We start from the raw sequence: 18578 nt of genomic DNA, 5'->3' as shown, positions 1-18578 counted from the left end.
ATCCTACTTCATTTATATTCCATGAAATCCCAACACAGTCTCTAATGTCAAAGGAAGTAATATTTAACTTAATCCTATCACATCTATAAAAAGCAAACAAGCTTACTTACATAGTTCGGGGTTTTGCATTTAAAGTAAGAATGTCTTTGCCTACCTACTATATGCTAAGGAGTATATTATCAAAACACAGTATGCAACTAATGCCAAGAGCAGTAGTTTCATACAGATGTGTTTGCTGCAGGTGAACTTCCCTATGGATGTTTAAATGTCTACTAAGAACTGAGCTTATAAATTACCTCATCATCTGCTGTCTCTCTCTCTTCTCTATCCAACAACATAACCTCTTAGAACCCATAGGAATTTAAAGTTTGAGAGGTCTACACACATGAAAATGGTCTGAATGCCACTAGTAGCTCAAAAGCTATTAGCTATGACAGACAGAAATTAAGTCACTCACAAACAGATATCATAAACCAGGAAACAAAACATTATAAACTCAATATTTTCCAGTTCATGGCTGTAATAGAAGATAACATCTTAATGGACTTGGAATCATCATGTTCCTAAAAGGCACAAAAATTAATTGAGTAATATATATTACTTAAAAGAATAAGCTTCAAATTAATTGAACACCTTTATTTGAGTCTAGTCTCCACGGGAAATGTTTCTGGAACAAGAAGGTACTGTTCTTGTTTCCTGAACACATACAAGGTTAGAGTAATTATCTCCCAACTACCTAAATTCTCTGGTAGTTTGTTCCGTAATGTTCTGTTCTAGAAAGCAAAAGAGATCAAAACTAACGGATAGTTTTTGAGTGCTATTGCACTGAGCTATTCATGCTCAGCTAAAACACTGCAGAGGGACACATTCTAGACACGTGTGCGCAGCGGTACATATGCAAATACTTACGAAAAAATTAAGTCCATGTGGTATCAAAGTTTTATAGGTATCATTTGGAGATTGCCACATTATATATTAGTGACTTTGACATTCTTTTGAGGTAACTAATGAGGCTGTAAAAACATCTTAATACTGCTGAAAGCAGAGTTCTATTCTTACTAATGTATCAACTTCAAAAAAGTGCAGTCTTGAGCATTTCCGGCGGGGGGTGGGGGGCCAGAACAACAAACTTGTATCCTGTAACAACATTCAGCTCTCTAAACTCAAAGCTGTATCACTATTGCTGACCCCTCCTTCAATTTCTAGATGAAGAAATTCGCTGCCTTAAGACTGTTGCCATTAACAGACCTTCATGCACCACAAACAGCAAAGCAAATGTGTAACTTTTTTCCCTCTGAAACATACATACAAAAACACACCAGGCAATTAGATTTAGGTAACTGAGGTCATAGTTAGAAAAGTGGAGACAGAATAGTGGACAAAAGTCAAGCACTGACAAATTTTAAAAAAAGAAGTCTAGCACCATTATAACAGTGCAAACTCATAAGCACTATAGAAATGTTAGCACCTTTCAAAAACAGTACTTAAAACACAACATTTGCAATAGTTCCCCTCATTTCACTGATCCATTGTTACTTTAGTAATTTCTATTATTCCTTCACCTACTAGACCAAGTAAGGGATCAGGAACCCTTCTGATGTGTTGTTGAACAGACAGTCCTTCCCACAGAGAAATTTGCAATCTCAGTAGGAAACAAAAAGACAGCAGATGGATGCAGGCAAACATGAATACATGAGCATAACACTGTTCAACATGCTAAAGAGTGGTTCAGGGCGTTAGCAGTTAAGTATTTCTAGATATAAACAGCAAAGTTTCAAGGCAAGCTCTACAATAATTTAGTGGCTTATAAAGGAATTCCTCCTAAATTTAGGAATAAGCTGGAAGGAAACAAAAAAAAGAAAGTAAAGCTTAAAGGTGTTTGGTCATGTCTTCATCAGGTGATGAAGTCTGGAACTGCAATCCATGAACTGCAAGAGCAAGACAGCAAGAGACTCTGAAACTGAAAATAACTTGTTTCTATTTCATGTGATAAACAGAAGGTTATCAGGATAAAGAAAAGGACAACATGGACCAAGTCGTGGGTTAGGAGATGGCTGCAGCAGCATTCTCAAAGAATAAAGGTTGGATATTATGGCATTCTTTTAAGGTCAGAAAAGCAAAGCCGAACTTGCTGATATACAAAATAGCAAGGCCTGGATGACAGATTTAGGTGAATGGATTGGTCGGAAAGATTCAGACATTACTTGAACTGCTCTTTTAAAAGTTGAGTTGCCTGAATGAAGGCAGGATGATGGTGTCACCCGAGAAAATTAAGAAAGGAACTAACAAGAGAGACTTATGAAGGTGATTAAACATTTTCTTTTAGTTATGCTGAAGTTAAGCTGACAGAATGCTTTAAGGATCTTTCAGAAACATGAGCAAAGAATTTTACATGTGTAGACACATCTGAAAATCATCCATGCAGAGACATACATGAATTTCTTTTTGTAGAAGAGTTAGAAGAACTGGAATCCCAAAGACAGCAGTGAAAACCTTTATGAAAAACGTAGACCTTTTTCATCTGAACTTTGGTTACCTGTGATTTCTGATTTAGTGAAAACTCGAAACAAGGTTGACATTCTTCCCAAAGCCAACTACAGATGACACAAATCAGTATCACTGATAAGGCACTACAACTTTCTGGAGCAAGAAGCACAAGGAAAAAACAGCTGAAAAGAGGAAAATATTTATTCAGGGAAAAAAGGCAGCAACGAGAGACCACAAGCAGAAAAGGCTGCAATCATTTTGAATTGCTTATTTATCCTAACTTAAATCTTATGAACAAAGAATTAATTCTCTTTCTGAAGTCCACCTTTTCAATGAGATGTGCCAACAAGCAGAATATAAGTCGTTTCATACATATTAGAAATACCATTAAAAATATAAAAACAACAAGAAAAAGCAAATTGCTTATGCTAATTGGTGTATTTTCAACAGTTGGTCTATTCAGCTATACAAAAAGAACATTCAGTTATAAAGAAGAACTAGTTTCTCCTACAGATGTTCTAGAAAGTCTTCTTCAGTCCAGTATCATTACATACAGTCAATACACACATCAAAACAGGATCCTGTGGTCATCGTGGTTTACAAGGCTTCACCTTCCGCTGAATTTATAGAGATAAATACAGCACATTACTAGAACCTTCAACTCCAGAACAAGCCTTTAAGGAAGTCATACAAAAATTCTTCTACAGTACAACTCTATTAGTCTTACACATTCTCATTGAAAAAATGCTAACACTTAGTTCAAGTCAGTGATCCAGTGAAGTAGTACAAGGCTATCTTCACTTTATAGAGTACACAAGGAAGTAAGTTTGTAAAGAGATGGCTGGTAAACCATATGGTTTCCAGAGTCAGGATGTCCTGACACGTACCACAGCAGTTCACAATTAAAAGCAAGCAATAAGAAATGGCATCTGCTGACGCAAAAGATTTACCAATGCACCAGAAGTGGTGCACATACCTTACTTCAAAAGAAAACAGAAATCAAAACAAAAACAAAACAAACAAACAAACAAAAAACCCAGCCAAAAATAAAGACCTCCATATTGCACTTTACAAAACAAGCCTCACCAACACTTTAGGAGCAGACATGAATCATATCACTGTGTGATTTGTGTATTGTTATGACTGGAAGTAAGCATGTATGTATTTAGCAAGCATCCAGTCTCAAAAATGAAAAGCAGTCCGTCAGCAAGTTGGTAAGAAATGTCTCTCTCATTGAGGTAAACTGAGACAAATCTAAACTCCTTTCATTACCTCACTCAGGGTAAATCCAAGTATTTACTCCAGAATCACAGAAACGACAGAGTGTAATTCTGATTGTGAACTACTAAGGCATTACCCACATCTACCAGAAACAAATTTTGAAACAGTTAACTCAGGAACTTCCAGACAAGCTTACTCTAGTGCCCAAGGAGAAAAAACCCAACCGCCTCTTCCCTCCTCTCCTCTCCGCACCCCCTCCCCCCAAAAAATAAATAGCACTACTCATAACATTTTTTAAGATATTTGACTTAAATTATAAGGCATTATTTCATAGCATCTTCAGATAGAGTCATGGATGCCTATTGTATTTAGAAAATTAATTTCTTACAAAAAATTGTATCTTCTATCCACTTTTTAAAGCAAACAATAAAGTTGAAAGCCCTGAACTTGTTTGACAAAAGAACTTTGTTCAAGCAAAGTATATCAGCCCTAACACAATCTGTTTAAACACCTAATGCTAGTCAAAGACAATACAAGGAAAGTAACACAGCTAAAACAGAAAAAGTATCTAATGAGTAGGACATCCGCTAAACACTGTTTTCAGCTGCAGTGAATGGACTAGAACAATCAAACCACCAGTGCTCACACACTTCCAAAACTACACTTCAAAATCATCTACTGAACAAGTATCTTCTGCCGTGCAGTACAAAAAATGTCAAAGTACACCAGACAGAATAAAGGTAGCTCTGCAGTAAGATACTGTAACAATTCGCCAGAAAACCACAACACACAATGCTACCAAAAATGAATTCTGAAGAACTTAATCAGGGAGGAGCTAATCAGGAAAATGGATGAAATCTGAACTTTATGCTGCTTCATCATGTATTTCTTCCCACCAGATGTTACCTTAATTGCAATGCATTTTATTTTCCACAGAAAGATGGGTTTTCTTTCTGAAAGAAGCCTTCTCATCAAAATTTAAGTAGAGGTGACCAATCACCGATCTTATCTGAGAACACAATAAGTGCTTGTTCAACAGCTACCACACTGCAACTGAGCCATATGTTTCCGTACTGCAGGAATAAGCAATAACAATGCTGATGCTACATATGCACAAGGACAGCTGACCTTGGAGGGTCATTTATACTTTCTTCTGATTAGAAAAAGAGAAGCTTTCATGTGTTTAAATTTTTATTCTTTTTCCACAAACAGTGTATGCAGGACAAAACTTCCTATCAACTTTCACCAGGTAATACGCTGAAGAATACCATGGTTATGATTGTCGATGGTCTTTTCTAGATCCTTTGTAGAACAATGACATTTAATTGACTTGGAAGGTTGCACATTAATGTAACAACTACATAAAGTGTTATAAAGAATAACCAACACACACATAGTTTCAACTACCATGCTCTGTATACTCACTTAGATGCTGTTGAAAACTTGGATGCTGACGAACAATTTAAAGGAAACCACATTAGTAAGTTACAGAGGTAATACGGCTTGTACTCACTAAGTCAATAGTATGAGCTTTGGAGACGCATTCTAATTTGCTCTTAGGTAAGTATTAAACGGCAAATCAAACTGCCATCCCCATTTACATAGTCAGAGTCAAACAACTGGGTGGGCTGTGAGAGAGACATGAGACATGAGAGAGACAATATTGTTCATCTTCATAGTAGAAAATACAATTATTTTCAGGCCCAGTGCATAAAAGTACTGAAAAGTGATTGGAAGTTGCTGAAATATTCATGTTTTAAAAAATCCTGCTCAGAACGTGTCACAATTTTATCGGCTTGAAACCCACAATAGTAAAGTATGCACAATAGTACTGCCAACTCTAAATAGCCCGAGCAGTAAATTAACTTAACTACTCCCATGTTTACATAATAGACAGTCTCTCCCGAAGTTGTTCTCAAGATAGCCATTATCCTCTAATAATCCATTTTATATATATTATAAATATCCACAGCTAGTTTCTAGATTTTAAAACCATTAGGTTTAGAATCTCAGGAAAAAAAAAATCTCATGTAATTTATGCATAGTTTAAAGGAAGACTTAAGAGTTATTTAACTTTCTATAATAGACATCATGTTTTAAGAACAGTAATTTGCTTGCTAGAAGTTCAGAGATATATGGTCAACTTGCTTACATAATGCTAGCACTAGAAAGGAGGGCTAGCTTTCCAAACGATAAAAAGAATATTATCCTTTGCATTGCGAAGGAATTAAAGTAATTTTGTTTCTAAATGGTAAAGCTACTGCTTACCCATGAGAAAAGCAGCAGGGAAACGACACTGATGCTAACAGTTGATGTCCCTTTAATAATTCAGGTAGTATTGTAAATTCATGTAAAAAAAGACATACCCATAAACCTCAAGAAGTACAGATCCCAGTGGATAAAGTATAAAAAGGCAGACGCAGATATAAGATACACAGACAGATAACAATTCACATTCACCGATTACTCAGAACAAGATTTTTTTATTATTATTATTCCCTGCAAGTATGTTGCTTAGAGTAACTTTTACAAACAGGGCTCTAACCAGGAGCACCATCCCAACATTCTGTCCTGCTAAAGAACTCTTTCAAAACCCTTTATTTTTTCAAACTGGTAACAGACTTTTAAACCGAAGACACTTAAGCAGAACTGCAACCTTCTGCCTATTCTGACAGCTGAAGAAGCATCAGGCCATAGAAAACAAACATTACCATGAAATCTGAACAAGTCCAAAGCATGACATACAACCAATTCTACACAGAGAAGTTTGCATGGTATCTGAGTAGCCAGAACTTCTACATATACCATAAAACCACTCTCATAGTATAGTTCCTATAGAGGAGGAATATTTGTAGTATTGGTTAATCCCTTATTGTTGAAAACAAGTAATTCATACAGAAAATCTCATCTGCCAAAGGAGGAAATTACAGAAAGAAATGCAGGAAAGGTAAAGAATGGCAATTTTAAGAAAGAAAGAAAGAAAGAAAGAAAGAAAGAAATGTAAACCAGAAATTATTGAGCTCTGCCCCTAGTTTTTAAGGGTGCTCTTTTTTTCATCCTTTGGCCAAGATAATAGCTTTGCTTTGTTCCCATTCTCCCTTTCCCTAACATCTTTAGAATGGGAGAAAACTTTAGCTACCTCATTGCAGCAAAAAGATGGTTATCACAGCTATTATAGTTAAAGAATAAACAAGAATAATGACTGCTATTACAACAAGCAAAATAGGCCTCAAAGCCACAATCTTACCATGGGTGGCACCCCACCGACTTTGCAGAGCCTACCACCTTCACTAGGTATTAATTTGATCAGTGACCCACCACAGAAATCAGTCATAGGACACACTCCAGAAATGGGATTTGAAACAACAGTCAATCGAGCAGGTTTCTATATCTGATTTTAATCCCTGGTTTTGATCTAGGCAGAGGAGAAGAGAAAATGACCTTCCTATGCCTACTGCCACATAAGGCTAAGAGACTTAAATTTGTTTGCCAACATATTAAATTTGCTCAAACACATCCTTTCACTATAAGTACCAAATGCTAAAAACTCAAGCAGTAAGCTACAGCATTCTCACACTATGACATCATACTGTCTGGTATACTTTAATATAATTTGGAAATAAAATTTGATTAACTGAGAGCAGCTTAAAGAGGGTACATTAAAGATCCAAATTGAGAACACTTATCCAGTAAAATGAAGAAGAAAGCACAGCGCAAAGTCCAGCCTTTCCAGCGACTTCTACAGAACAGGCCTCACTGGCTGTACTGATGCTCTAGTGTAATAGTGACAAATACAGTTATCCTATACTAGCTGAGTAAAAGCAATTCACAAGTCCAAGCAGCAGGGTTAGCATTTTCTGGTAACCATGAACATACAAACTAATCAGGGGACAACCTTACCATATAGTTTTGCAAATGACCTTACATGGGGAAATTAAGCTGTACATGTACATTCCCCACGTGGTTTCAACAACAAACCAGATTCCTGGTTTCCAAGCCGAAAACTTCCTTCTACAGGAAGTACTGCCTGCTTCCAAGTATTTATACTTGCAGTTCTTATTACAAGATGCTCACTGTTTACAGCATCCTGATGATTAACATGGAAATGTCAACAAAGTCTTTGTGATAATAACAATTCCTATCACAGCTGGTTTTTAAGTTTATAATCATCATCAGAAACTGTGATGGAAATACAGATGCTATTCTTGGAGCATCAAAAAGGAAAGCATACAAGGACTCAACCAAATACTTCGAAATGATCACTTGTCAAGGCATATTACATGAAATAATCCTCACCATGTCAGTATAACTAGTTACGAACTTTAAGAAATGTAAAATATCTGCATTTACAAGAGCCACAGGGAAAGCAAACAGTTACACTAATTCATGAAGAATCACTGAGTTAAGAAGTCATAACTTTTGCCATACAGACCCCAGGCTAACAGGTAGTAATTCTCACTCCCCAGCAGTTCCAAGAGGAAGCTCTCAAGTACCACCTCATATGCAAAGCAGAGTGCTTGCATCTCCTGAACAGTTATCCGTGTTATAATCAAACTGTTCCTACCATTGCTAAGGAACTCTCCTAGCTAATCTATCCTCATACAAGCTGTCATTTTGTATAATACTAAACAAAATGTATCAGGCTGGTGCAGAGAACTATAAGGTCTAAAAATCTATGGTCTATCCCCCCACTTCCTGAAAAATGAGTTTCAGTACAGTGTATTTCTAGTTTCAAAATGAAGACTAAACTACTTAAAAATCATTAAAATGCAGAACACAAGCTTAAAAGTTAGGCGTGCCATACTAATCTGTTTACTAAACTGACAAGAGTGACATCCCCCAGTCTCCACGCACATTCCTAAAAGCACAAACATATCTATGTTGCCATCACGAGCATGTCTCACAGGACTATTAGCTTAACTGAAGTTTCATGCTTCAGAGGTCTTGTTTGCAGACTAACAATGTGATCCAACACGAAACACACAGAATATGTAATTACAAGTCAAAGTTAAGCAGCTTTTCGTTAGGACAGCTCTTCAAGTTTGAGTCATTTTAAAGGATCTGAAAATAACAATAGCCCAAGGCAAACACACATTTGTTTTCCCTCCACAAACCAAGATTAAAAAAAACATAGCCAGAGGCCACATAAAAGAAAAAAAAAAAAAAAAAAGACAACTGGTGCTTAAATAACCTAAAACACCAGTCCCCTTACTTCCCGAGGCACTGGCAGCATAGCAGTTGGAGCTGCAGGAAGACGCCGTTTCCTCATGTGTACCTATTTAAATAGCCCCATTCTTCACTGCTTGTGTCCACGAACGCACGCAGACACTCACCACTTTGTCCATAAGCTTCCAGGTCTTCTCCACAGTCCTCCGGTCGGCAGCTGCCTGCTTGGGGGGGCCCACAGCATCCTGAATGGCATCAATGAAGCCCAGGATCCGTCCCTTGCGCGGGTTCCGGCCGTTGAGGGAATTGGCCATCTGGGAGGCGAGCTGGCCGCAACGACAGAGAAAGAGAGACTCACAAGGTGCTCCGAAAACATCTTGTCATAAAACTCGCCGCAGCCGGTGAGGTAACACTTCCTTCTTCACGGGCAGGAAAGGGCAAGACCGGGGCACGTCTACGAACAAGTTTAACTTTTCACGACAGACAGCGTAAACCCACCTGGCCCGCGTTTACACCGGCAGAAGCGATCCCGGATTTATTGTCAACACCGGGAGGCGGGAGGGGGAACCCACCCGCCGGCGGCGGGGCCCGGCCAAGGCTGCCCGAGGGCCCGGCTCCGCTCCCCGCCGCTCCCCTGCCCCCGCCGGCCCCTCCGCTCGGGCTGCCGCGGACCCCGCCGTACCGGCGGGCACATAACCCCGCACCACACAACAAACGCGGAAGACGCGCGGCGGGGTGGGGGCAAGAAGAAGAAGAAGGAGGAGGAGGAGGAGGAGGAAGGGGGGGGATGAAGAAGCGGCGAAGGCAGCAGGCAGGCAGAAATCCGCACGGCACGCGGGGGCAGGGGGCAGGCAGGCACGGACCTCGCTGCCGGCGCACGCATACGTACAGATTCGCACCGCGCGGCTTTGTGCCGAGAGCGAGAGGAGCCGCCGAGCAGAGCCAGAGGCGGGCGTGGGGGAGCCTCCTCAGCCCCCCGCGGCGGCCGCTTCCCCCGTCCTCAGCCCGGGGCGGCGGAGCGCAGCCGAAGCGACTCGTCGGACGAGGCTCTCCTCCCTCCGGCGGCGGGCTTCGCTGCCCCGGGGGAGGCAGGCGGAGCGTCTCCCGCGCCGCCGCCCGCGTCCCCGTCCCGGCCGCCGCGCCGGGGCCGGCCGTGGGCGACCGCCACTCGCGAGCGCGGCGCCGGCTCCGCGCGCACGCCGGCCGCCCCGCAGGACTCTGCCCTGTGGCGCTGCTCCTGCTGCCGGTGGCGGCGGGCGGCCGCTGCCCCGCAGGGAAGCATAGGGAGCTGCTGCCCCGCCGCCCGCACCGCCCTGCCCGTACCACAGCCCAGCCCGCCCGGTGGGTGGGTATGTGCGCGCGTGTGTGGAGAGCGAGCGAGCGACAGAGAGAGTCCTAGAGGCACATGCAAGAGAGAGCTATAGATATATGCACACGCACAGGTCTGTATGCGGCACCGCTCGCAGCCCCCGGCAGGCTACCGTCTCCCCTCACTCCTAGAAAGTGAGGCTGGCTCCCCAGCGGCGGCGGCCCCGCTCCTGCTCCCGCTCCCGCCCCCTCCCCGCGGTGCTCTGGCGGCCGCTCCTCTCCTCGGAACATGCCCACCCCCCAGGACAACACTCAGGCCCGCGCATGCGCGCCGGCAGAAGAGCGGGGGAGGGAGGGCGGGCGGCAACGCCGAGGAACCAAGCCCCCTTCTCACAGGCGGGAACCACCTCCTCGGAGCAGCCAATTAGAAGTGGAAGCTGTGTTTGACTGACGTGCCCGTCAGCAAACGAGCGTGGAGGTGGGAACGGGGCGGGGTGGCGGCTGGAGAAGGCTTCGGAGATGGGGAGGGGGCGGGAAGGAGGGGGCTGGCAGTGCTGAGAGTGATAGGCGAACTGACCAGTGGTTGAGCTCGGAGGGAGGGAGGTGGAGCTTCCGGTCCCACCTCGTCACGCTTGCCCGCCTGCTTGGGGGCTGAGGGGGCAGTTTGAGGCCTCTCGGGGGGCTGAGGGGAGTCGGGTGGGAACGGCTTCCAGGAGACCCTGACATTGTCCCTGGTTGTAGGGCTTTCCAGGGGCTGAAGTACGGCCAGGGGCTGTGGCAGCGTGTCCCTGTCTCCTCTGGTGAAGTCGTGGTGCCCCTGCCTGCTGGAGCACTTTTATGTGCGTTAAAAATCAATAGTCGTTATTGCCTCCTTGTTGAGTGTTTTGCCTTTGCACTTCCCCTTTGCGCTTTTGAGAATTTGTTGGGCGGGGGGGTGGCCACAGAGAACAAGAACTTCTTTTCCTTTTTTACATCTGGTTTCTTTTGGGGGTTGGTTTTTTTGGGGGGGGGGGGGGTCTTGTTATGCAAGTGCTGAGATTTCCCATGTTGGAAATGGGCTGGAGAGCCACACGAAGCGGTGAGGGCTGTAAGGCTCGCACTGCCATTCTGAAAGGTGATGAGGGAATATGTAAACACTTTCTAGATAAAAATGCCCTTTTATGTATGTTTATTTTGATATGAGCGCTTTCGGTGGGGATATGGTAAACCAACTGATGAGTATGTTACACTTTTAGCACACGTTTTCCTCTCAAATTTGCGTATTCCCTGTGAATGCTGGAGAGGAAAGAGTGAGGCTTACCTGCGTAGGGTACAAGATACTTGACTTCAGATTATTTTGAAGATGTTTCAGGGAGTAATTATGCTTTGCAAGTGTTAATCTTCTAATTAAATATCATACAAGGAAACAAAAATACAACACTTAAAAACTGAGGCTGTTTTCTGAAGAGTTGTATTAGAGGAGTGTTTTAAAGTTTCAGTTTTCTGAATATCAGCAGGGTTTTTTTTCCATAGTAGTTTCCCTTGTAAAGATTTAAAAAAAAAATCGTTTTCCCTTTTTCTTGATTTTTTCCTAATTTTTCTGATTTTTGGCTTTTAATAAAATAGGTGTCAGGGAAAACAGTAGAAAAAGTTGTAGGGGCTTTCAGCGTTTCATTTGTTTGCATTGTCATTTATAGGTATTTTTAGTGCGGGTATCTTCCCGTTGATTTAAAATGTGTCAAGTTACTCCTCTGGGCACACATACAACAACAAAATCATATCAATAATGTCTTCCTCAAAGGTCATTGTTCCTCTATAGCTTTAAAATATGAATTGGCAGGTCCTTGCCTTAAGTGGGTGGAAGCGTCTCATCTCACTGTAGGCTCTGTAAAGTATTCTTTTCCCTGTGTTGTTTTAAATGTTAGTTTGAAACTCTGGCAGCTCTCCTTATCCTTTTTTTTTTTTTTTTTTTTTGTGGAGCTCTGCTTGCGTAAGATTAGGTTGGTAGTGACTGCTTGCTCTTTTGGCATCTCTTGTTTGGGTGTGGATAAAGCAGAGGATCTGACATTTTTTCTGAACTTGTTAAATCTTTGGTTCTTTTTCTTGATTGTTTTGTTTTCATTGTTGTTATGTCATTCTCTTCATATTCCACACACTGCCAAGAGCTATGATCTGTGAGTTGCACTTGGTAGCTGTCTGGGGCTGAGTCATGTTGTCTTGCAGTTCATCTGAGTGCAGAGCCAGCAGGAGTGAGCAGCTTGGTTCCCTGCATCCCTGTGTGTGTTTGTTGCATTATTAAGAGAATAGCCAGCTCTGTGGGGACAGTGAGTGGTTTTCAAACAGCCTTTTTTCATTGCCTGTGCTGTAGAGTAAGTACGGATACTCTGGGAATTACAGCCCTCAGGGCATCCTATGAATGTATGTTGGAAGCAAGCCATCTGGGAGAAGCAGGTGAAAGAGATACCTATGGCTTCAGTATCAAGGGTGTTAAAGATGGGTCAAGCTTTTGTGTGCTATGCTATGAAATGACTAGAAGACACAGCATTGCTTTTGTCGTTTCAAGCATGCAGAGTGAAAGGACCGTTTGACAGAAGACAGCTGAGAGGTAAGGATGAGAGGAGGAGCAAACAGCTGCCATATGTTTGAAGTTCAAGGCATGTGCTTATTAGTAGTGGAGAACATAAGGACTAATCTTGCCCACTGGATCTATGGGGTGCGTAAGGATAAAAGGCCGTTGAAAGGGTGGTGGCTGAAGGCACTGGCCACCTGGAATATTTTGAAGCAGGCCAGCAGCAGTGTGTTAATGTAGCTGTGCAAAGGGACAGGTGAGAGGGTATTCCCACTGCCCAACTTCAGGCTTTCTAAAACCCTAAATTAAGAAGGTAGTCTGCTATGTATAGGTCCACTGAGAGACCGAAAGGTGACTCAAAGCAGAAACCCAAGTCAGATACTTTGATTCTAGATTCTATATGGGAAAAAGCATCTTTCTGTTTGGCTTATATGTAAGGTGCATAGGTACATTTGATGTCTAATTAAGGCCCCCGAGTTATGTACATACAATTAAAATGCTTCCACAGATCTCTCTTACTTATAAGTTCTATGGCTCAATGTTTATTTTACTTGTTAGTATACGAAAGAACATGACAGTTTGGATCTGCTGTTTATAAGTCTTTTTCATCACTGTATGAAAACACTACAGAGTGGAAATGAGGTAAATCTGAGGTGACAAATTTTGACAGTTCCACATTACATGAGACTGATCCTCAACCTAGTTAAGGTACTAACCAGTCATGTAATGATGTCTGGATGACTGCTGTAAGGATTTGGTAAAATCCTGTAATGAAAATGATGGAGGGAATGTGGCTGTGAGTCAGGATATGATAAAGGAATCAAGACTGTGTGAAAGAAGCCTTGTTTTGAACTCTTAAATAAACCCTTTGTAAGGTAAGGATTTCAGATCTGAGTATTTTACTGAAAGGCAAAATCATGCCACTTCTTGAAAAGCCCAGCTGCTCGGTAGACAGGGAAAAAACAGAGATGCAAGAGATCAAAATTAAACTGACAGTTACATTTATCCATTGCGGTATTTTCCTATCTGTTAACTGGTTTTGGTTTTGTTGGTTTTTGGGGGTTTTTTTGGTTTTTTGGTTTTGGGTTTTTTTTTGCTTTGCTGGTGACTCTCATTCCTCTGGAGTTGTTACACAGCCTTGTGAATGAAACTTTATGTTGCTGCTTTTGAATGAATTCCATCAAAGAGCCATTGACATTAGCTGGAAACAAGAGAGATGTTTTGGTTTGGTTTTCTTTGTTCACCAACTATTAAAATATTATTGATTTTCTGCAGTCAGTCAATGTATGTGGTTTGGAAGCTGTTTTCATTTGTGTGGTTTTTTTGCCATGGTACAAGTGACTTTTTGCCCAAATAAGCTGAAACATGTGAACAGTGTAGAGGTCAGATGTAGGTTTTATTTATAGCCACATAAATAAGATAAGGTATTGCCCTCATGTATGGTACAAATTTTTAAAGGTTAATACAGTATACAATATACTGAGTTAAGTGATATGGTAGCAATGCTTGTAAAAGCTTAGGTCAGCTCTTTCAAAAGTTGAATCTGAAGTGACTTTTTGCTAGTTGTAACACAATACCCTGGCTAACCCAGTATCCTTAAACTTTCAAAGTCATCTCTTGGTGTTTTGACTGAATATGTACAATATTATGAAAAGGCAACTGTTCATAGGGGTGTAGCATTCTGCGGGGCCCCGTCAGGCAGCCATTTAATGGCTGAGCTCTGACAAGGTCATGCTCTTCGCAGAGTGTGTGGTACCCCAGCAGAAAGCAGCTGGTCCCTCTTTGCAGGGAAGCTGAGGCTGTAAGGGCCACTAGAACCTGCTGTTGTTTGGTGCCCTACACCCATCTGTTCTGTAAAAACACCAAACAAACCAAAACCAAACAGAAAAACAAAACAAAAAAACCACGCCACAACCCAAACAAACAAAGATAAAAGATAACTATTGTAACAACAGATGCCTTTAAGTTCCAGGACTATTTCCTTAAATACATTTTCATTAGCCCATTCTAGAAATGCACAATGTCTTATGCATACCCCCCACCCTTCTCCCCAGTATCCAATTATTACATAGTCACCTGTAATAGCTGTTAAGAATATTAAAGTGAAGCAAATGGAAAATCCTTTCATGTTGTTTTTTTACAGTGCCCTCAAGGATGCTAGCCTCTTCAAATCTACAAAAAAAAAAATTAAGCCATTTATTTATGATTTTGAAGGTGGTTAAGCTGCAAGCCACCATTGTGGGTAACTTTTAAAGTAGATTGCAACATATTTACCTGTTTTATTACAGCAAACTCAGAGACAGAAAGCAAAACCAATCACCTGTGCCACTCGGAATTCTCTAACTGATAATTTAAGTTGGTATAGTAATACATGCTTTTCCTGCCTTAGTGGGTAGTTGGTATAACAGTGGCAGTTTGTTGCTAGATTATTATCTAGTTAATTCAGCTACCTCTTTTTCCTCTGTTTACTAAGATTATGTTTTTCATGGCCATCGAGTACCCAAGCCTACATTTTTTTAATTTGTTACTGGTTTCTAGAAATGAAAAAAAGATTATTTTCACACATGAAATATGAATAATGTAACAGTTTAACCTAGTTTGCTGTTGAATTACTGTTAAAAAAACAAAAACAAAAAAACCCACTGCTTTTCAAAGTTTTTGTGCACTGTAGAAATCCATCATTGCTCCAGCAGGCTGTTGCAGTACAGCTGATGATAATACAGTGTTCCTGCATTAGTTCTCTCTGCTGAGGATTTAAATCCTCTTTTTATCCTTGATTTGGAAAGACAAGCTAAATTTAGCTCTCTCTGTACCTGTAAATAAAACAGGCCAGGCCCTGTTCTTGGGCCCTGAGGCCAGGCAGGATGGTACTACAGGGCTGGTCGCCCCCATTCTTGCTAAAATTGCGCCACCACCCCCTCATACCCCCACACCCAAAATACCTGCATCCAGGGAGTGATCCCTGACCTGTGCTAACCCTGAACCTCCCTGGGATTTGTTTGGGAAAATGCCACCTGACGCGGGCCAGAACTACTAGGGAGTATCCTAATAATTTAACACCACAGATCGTCATGTGCCTAGGTCATCATGACTGTAGTAACTGTATACAGATATAGTTGGAGGGTGTGTGTGCATATAAATATACATATGTGTGCATGCTCACACTCTGTTATGCAGGGCCTTTCATGTTAGTTAATTTTGATTGGACTTCAAATAATGAAATTTACTTTCAACTGGCTTCTTGAGGAGTGAACTCCTTAAAGGGCACATTGGAAGTACATTGGCAAGAATTTTACTGACTAAGGCTCTCAGGCTTACGTTTTCAAATCTTTCATTCATAGTAGGAGCAAATCAACTTAAGTATGATATCGTTTCCCATGCAAAACATAGCAGAACAATTTGCTTGACTATGAGCAATTAGAAAATACATTATCTGTTTGCAGAATGAGTATGAAAGCTAAGTGTGGGGCCAGGCCTGTGTTTCTCTATACACCTCGCTAATGAGTTCATTTGCTGTAAACGACACAGCCCACTTCAAAACACATCTCCGCCTTAATATATTGTATTTAAAAAGCGTGTCAGCTTAATTTTAAAACAACCTAACCCTCAGGGAGCAATTTTACTTGAGTTCTTCTGTTTCTTTTCTGTTATTAATTGCATCCATCTGCCAGAGCAGGTGCAAAGGCTTTAACTAAGTCCTATCGTTTTAGCACTACCTCTTCAATTTACTCCATCTGTGTGATAGCATAAAAATTATCAATGTCAATATCTTCTTTGTTTCTCCCCCCCCCCCCCCAACTTCTGCTGAGTGCTGTGATCTTAGTTCTTCCTAATCGCGGTCTGATAAAACAATAGCAGCAACATCCTATTTAATATCCTGCCCAAATACAACTGGGATTTCTTCTTTGACTTCAGAATTAGGAGCTTTCGTTCTTTTCCATTCAAATATCTCTGCTTTCACTAGAATTTCTGAGATTTTCAAATTGTGGTAAGTGGTTGTAAGATATGCACCTAGGGACTTTCCACTGCCATCTTTCTCTGGAGTAGTACTTTGACAGGAAACAAGACTGTGTCTATTGAACGCAGTTTAGCGTAGAAAAGACTTCCTCTGTGCTTCTGCAAGTCAAAATAACCTCAATTAGTGGAGATTTGAACTATATTGCTAGCAGCTTTAATTGAAATATTTGAATGAGATGCTGTCATATGACTTCTTTGCAGCAAGCAGCAACATTTTCAGTTTAGTAAGATAGTGTCATAGTTAAACAGGGGAATCATGCAGTGCTGGGGAATCATGCAGTGCTAGAAAATCATAACTTCAGCATTATGATTTATTTGCTCTAATTTCTTCTTCTGTGTCACACATTATTGTAGCTTCTAATGCTCTGTCCATCCTTCTAAAAGAAGAAAACATTTTGTGTTATAATCTGCTTGACTCCTTGACTATGAATTTGTGCTGAATCTTGTGTTTCCTCTGTGCTTCAAGTTCTACCAATGTTTTGTTTGTGAGCAAAACCAGGAACTTTTTGTCTTTGGTGTAGTAAACACATTGGGTTTTTTTTCCCCCCACTTACTTACCTTCATTTAAAATAAGTTATTTTTTCCAAACTGAAAGTAAACCATATGTTTTGTAAGGCAAGTCACTATTTTAATAGAACTGAGTAATTTTTGACTGTTCGCATAGGTCACTTGCAAACACAAACTGAGTGCATTTGATATTTGTAATTATTTGCTGAATGCTTCAGAGCATTCAGTTACTCTCAGGGTGAGTTTACAAGATTTTTGCATCAGTTGCTCATTCTACATAATGCAATTGGTGATTGTATTTTTCTACTTCATTGCAAGACTACTTTTTTTTTTAAGAGGAAAATGAAAAATAGTGAATTGGACTTCCGGGGAGAGGAATAATGATTTTTGCCTTTCTGAAATGCTCGTTTTAATGCATTAAGCAGTCATATTTTGAACAACAGCGAATATTAGATTGAAATGTGCTTTTTCATTATTCTGTTAATTCTATTGTATGGAAGACTGTAATGCTTGTTTCTATTAAGTTTCAGATTAAGGCACGTTGTGTCAAATGAAACATAAGGAAGTCAACAGAAAACTAATAATGAAGTGAAGCTTGAATTAACCTTTTTTCTGAGTTTCTGTCATTTTCCTGTGTAGCTTTCAGTGTATCCGCTTCTACATGGATGCCCCCATTGTCTAGGCAGTCAGATAGTGTCACCCTTGTATCAAACAGCACAAAAGTGGCTTTAATTACTGGAATGTGATTTTGTTTTGTTGTTTGGTTCTTTTGTTGTTGGTTTTTTTCCCCTGCAGGTCTATTTCCCAGTGTTTTTATTTTGTTCAGTTAACAGTCGCTTGCCAGTAAATGCAAAACCAGCTATACTGGCTTTTAAACCTGTCATGCTGGTATTTTCCTCTCTCCATTCTGTTATTCTTGGTTTTTTTTAAAGTATCTGGTATTTTACTTTTCTTTAAATAGTGTAGCACTATAGGGCATAACCAAAAATGTCATCTTACGTAGTTCAGTTCTTCTCAAACTCTACTTAATCAGAGCTGAATAAATAATCTAAGACCATTTCTCTACCTAGCCAGCAGTCACCTGTGCTCAGTGACAACTCCTTATAGGCTTTATCCTGCTCTTGTACAAATCAGCCAGACTGTGTCCCAGTGCTCACTTTTTAAGGAATAAAGTATTCATGATTAAAGCCTTGTATCTCTGAACAGCTGTATAATTTTGGCACCAGGTACAATATATGGTTGGCACTCAGTAAAGAGTCTGTCGCATTAAGTGAAAAGTTTTCAGTGTTTTATGTCAATATGAAAAAAAGACAGTCTTCATAAT

General features: G+C 40.8%; 1 protein-coding gene across 3 annotated transcripts in view; it reads right to left on the bottom strand.

Moving 5' to 3' along the window:
* The window catches only part of CBLB (Cbl proto-oncogene B), a 140045-nt gene extending 129579 nt beyond the window's left edge, over positions 1-10466 (bottom strand). The window contains exons 1-2 of one of the 3 annotated variants that reach the window (XM_052794471.1): positions 10315-10466; positions 9042-9200 (exon numbers count right to left, since the gene is read on the bottom strand). In XM_052794471.1, the coding sequence (XP_052650431.1) occupies positions 9042-9188 (147 nt within the window). In that variant the 5' untranslated portion in view covers positions 9189-9200; positions 10315-10466. Of the gene's footprint in view, positions 1-9041; positions 9201-9763; positions 9919-10314 lie in introns of those variants that run through there. The other 2 variants (XM_052794473.1, XM_052794472.1) reach the window with 2 other exon arrangements.
* Positions 10467-18578: the final 8112 nt, after the last annotated feature.

The sequence above is a fragment of the Harpia harpyja genome, chromosome 8 (genome assembly GCF_026419915.1).
Source record: "Harpia harpyja isolate bHarHar1 chromosome 8, bHarHar1 primary haplotype, whole genome shotgun sequence".
NCBI lineage: Eukaryota > Metazoa > Chordata > Aves > Accipitriformes > Accipitridae > Harpia > Harpia harpyja.
Note: the sequence above shows the minus strand (reverse complement) of the source record. Positions and strands in the feature narration are given on the sequence as shown.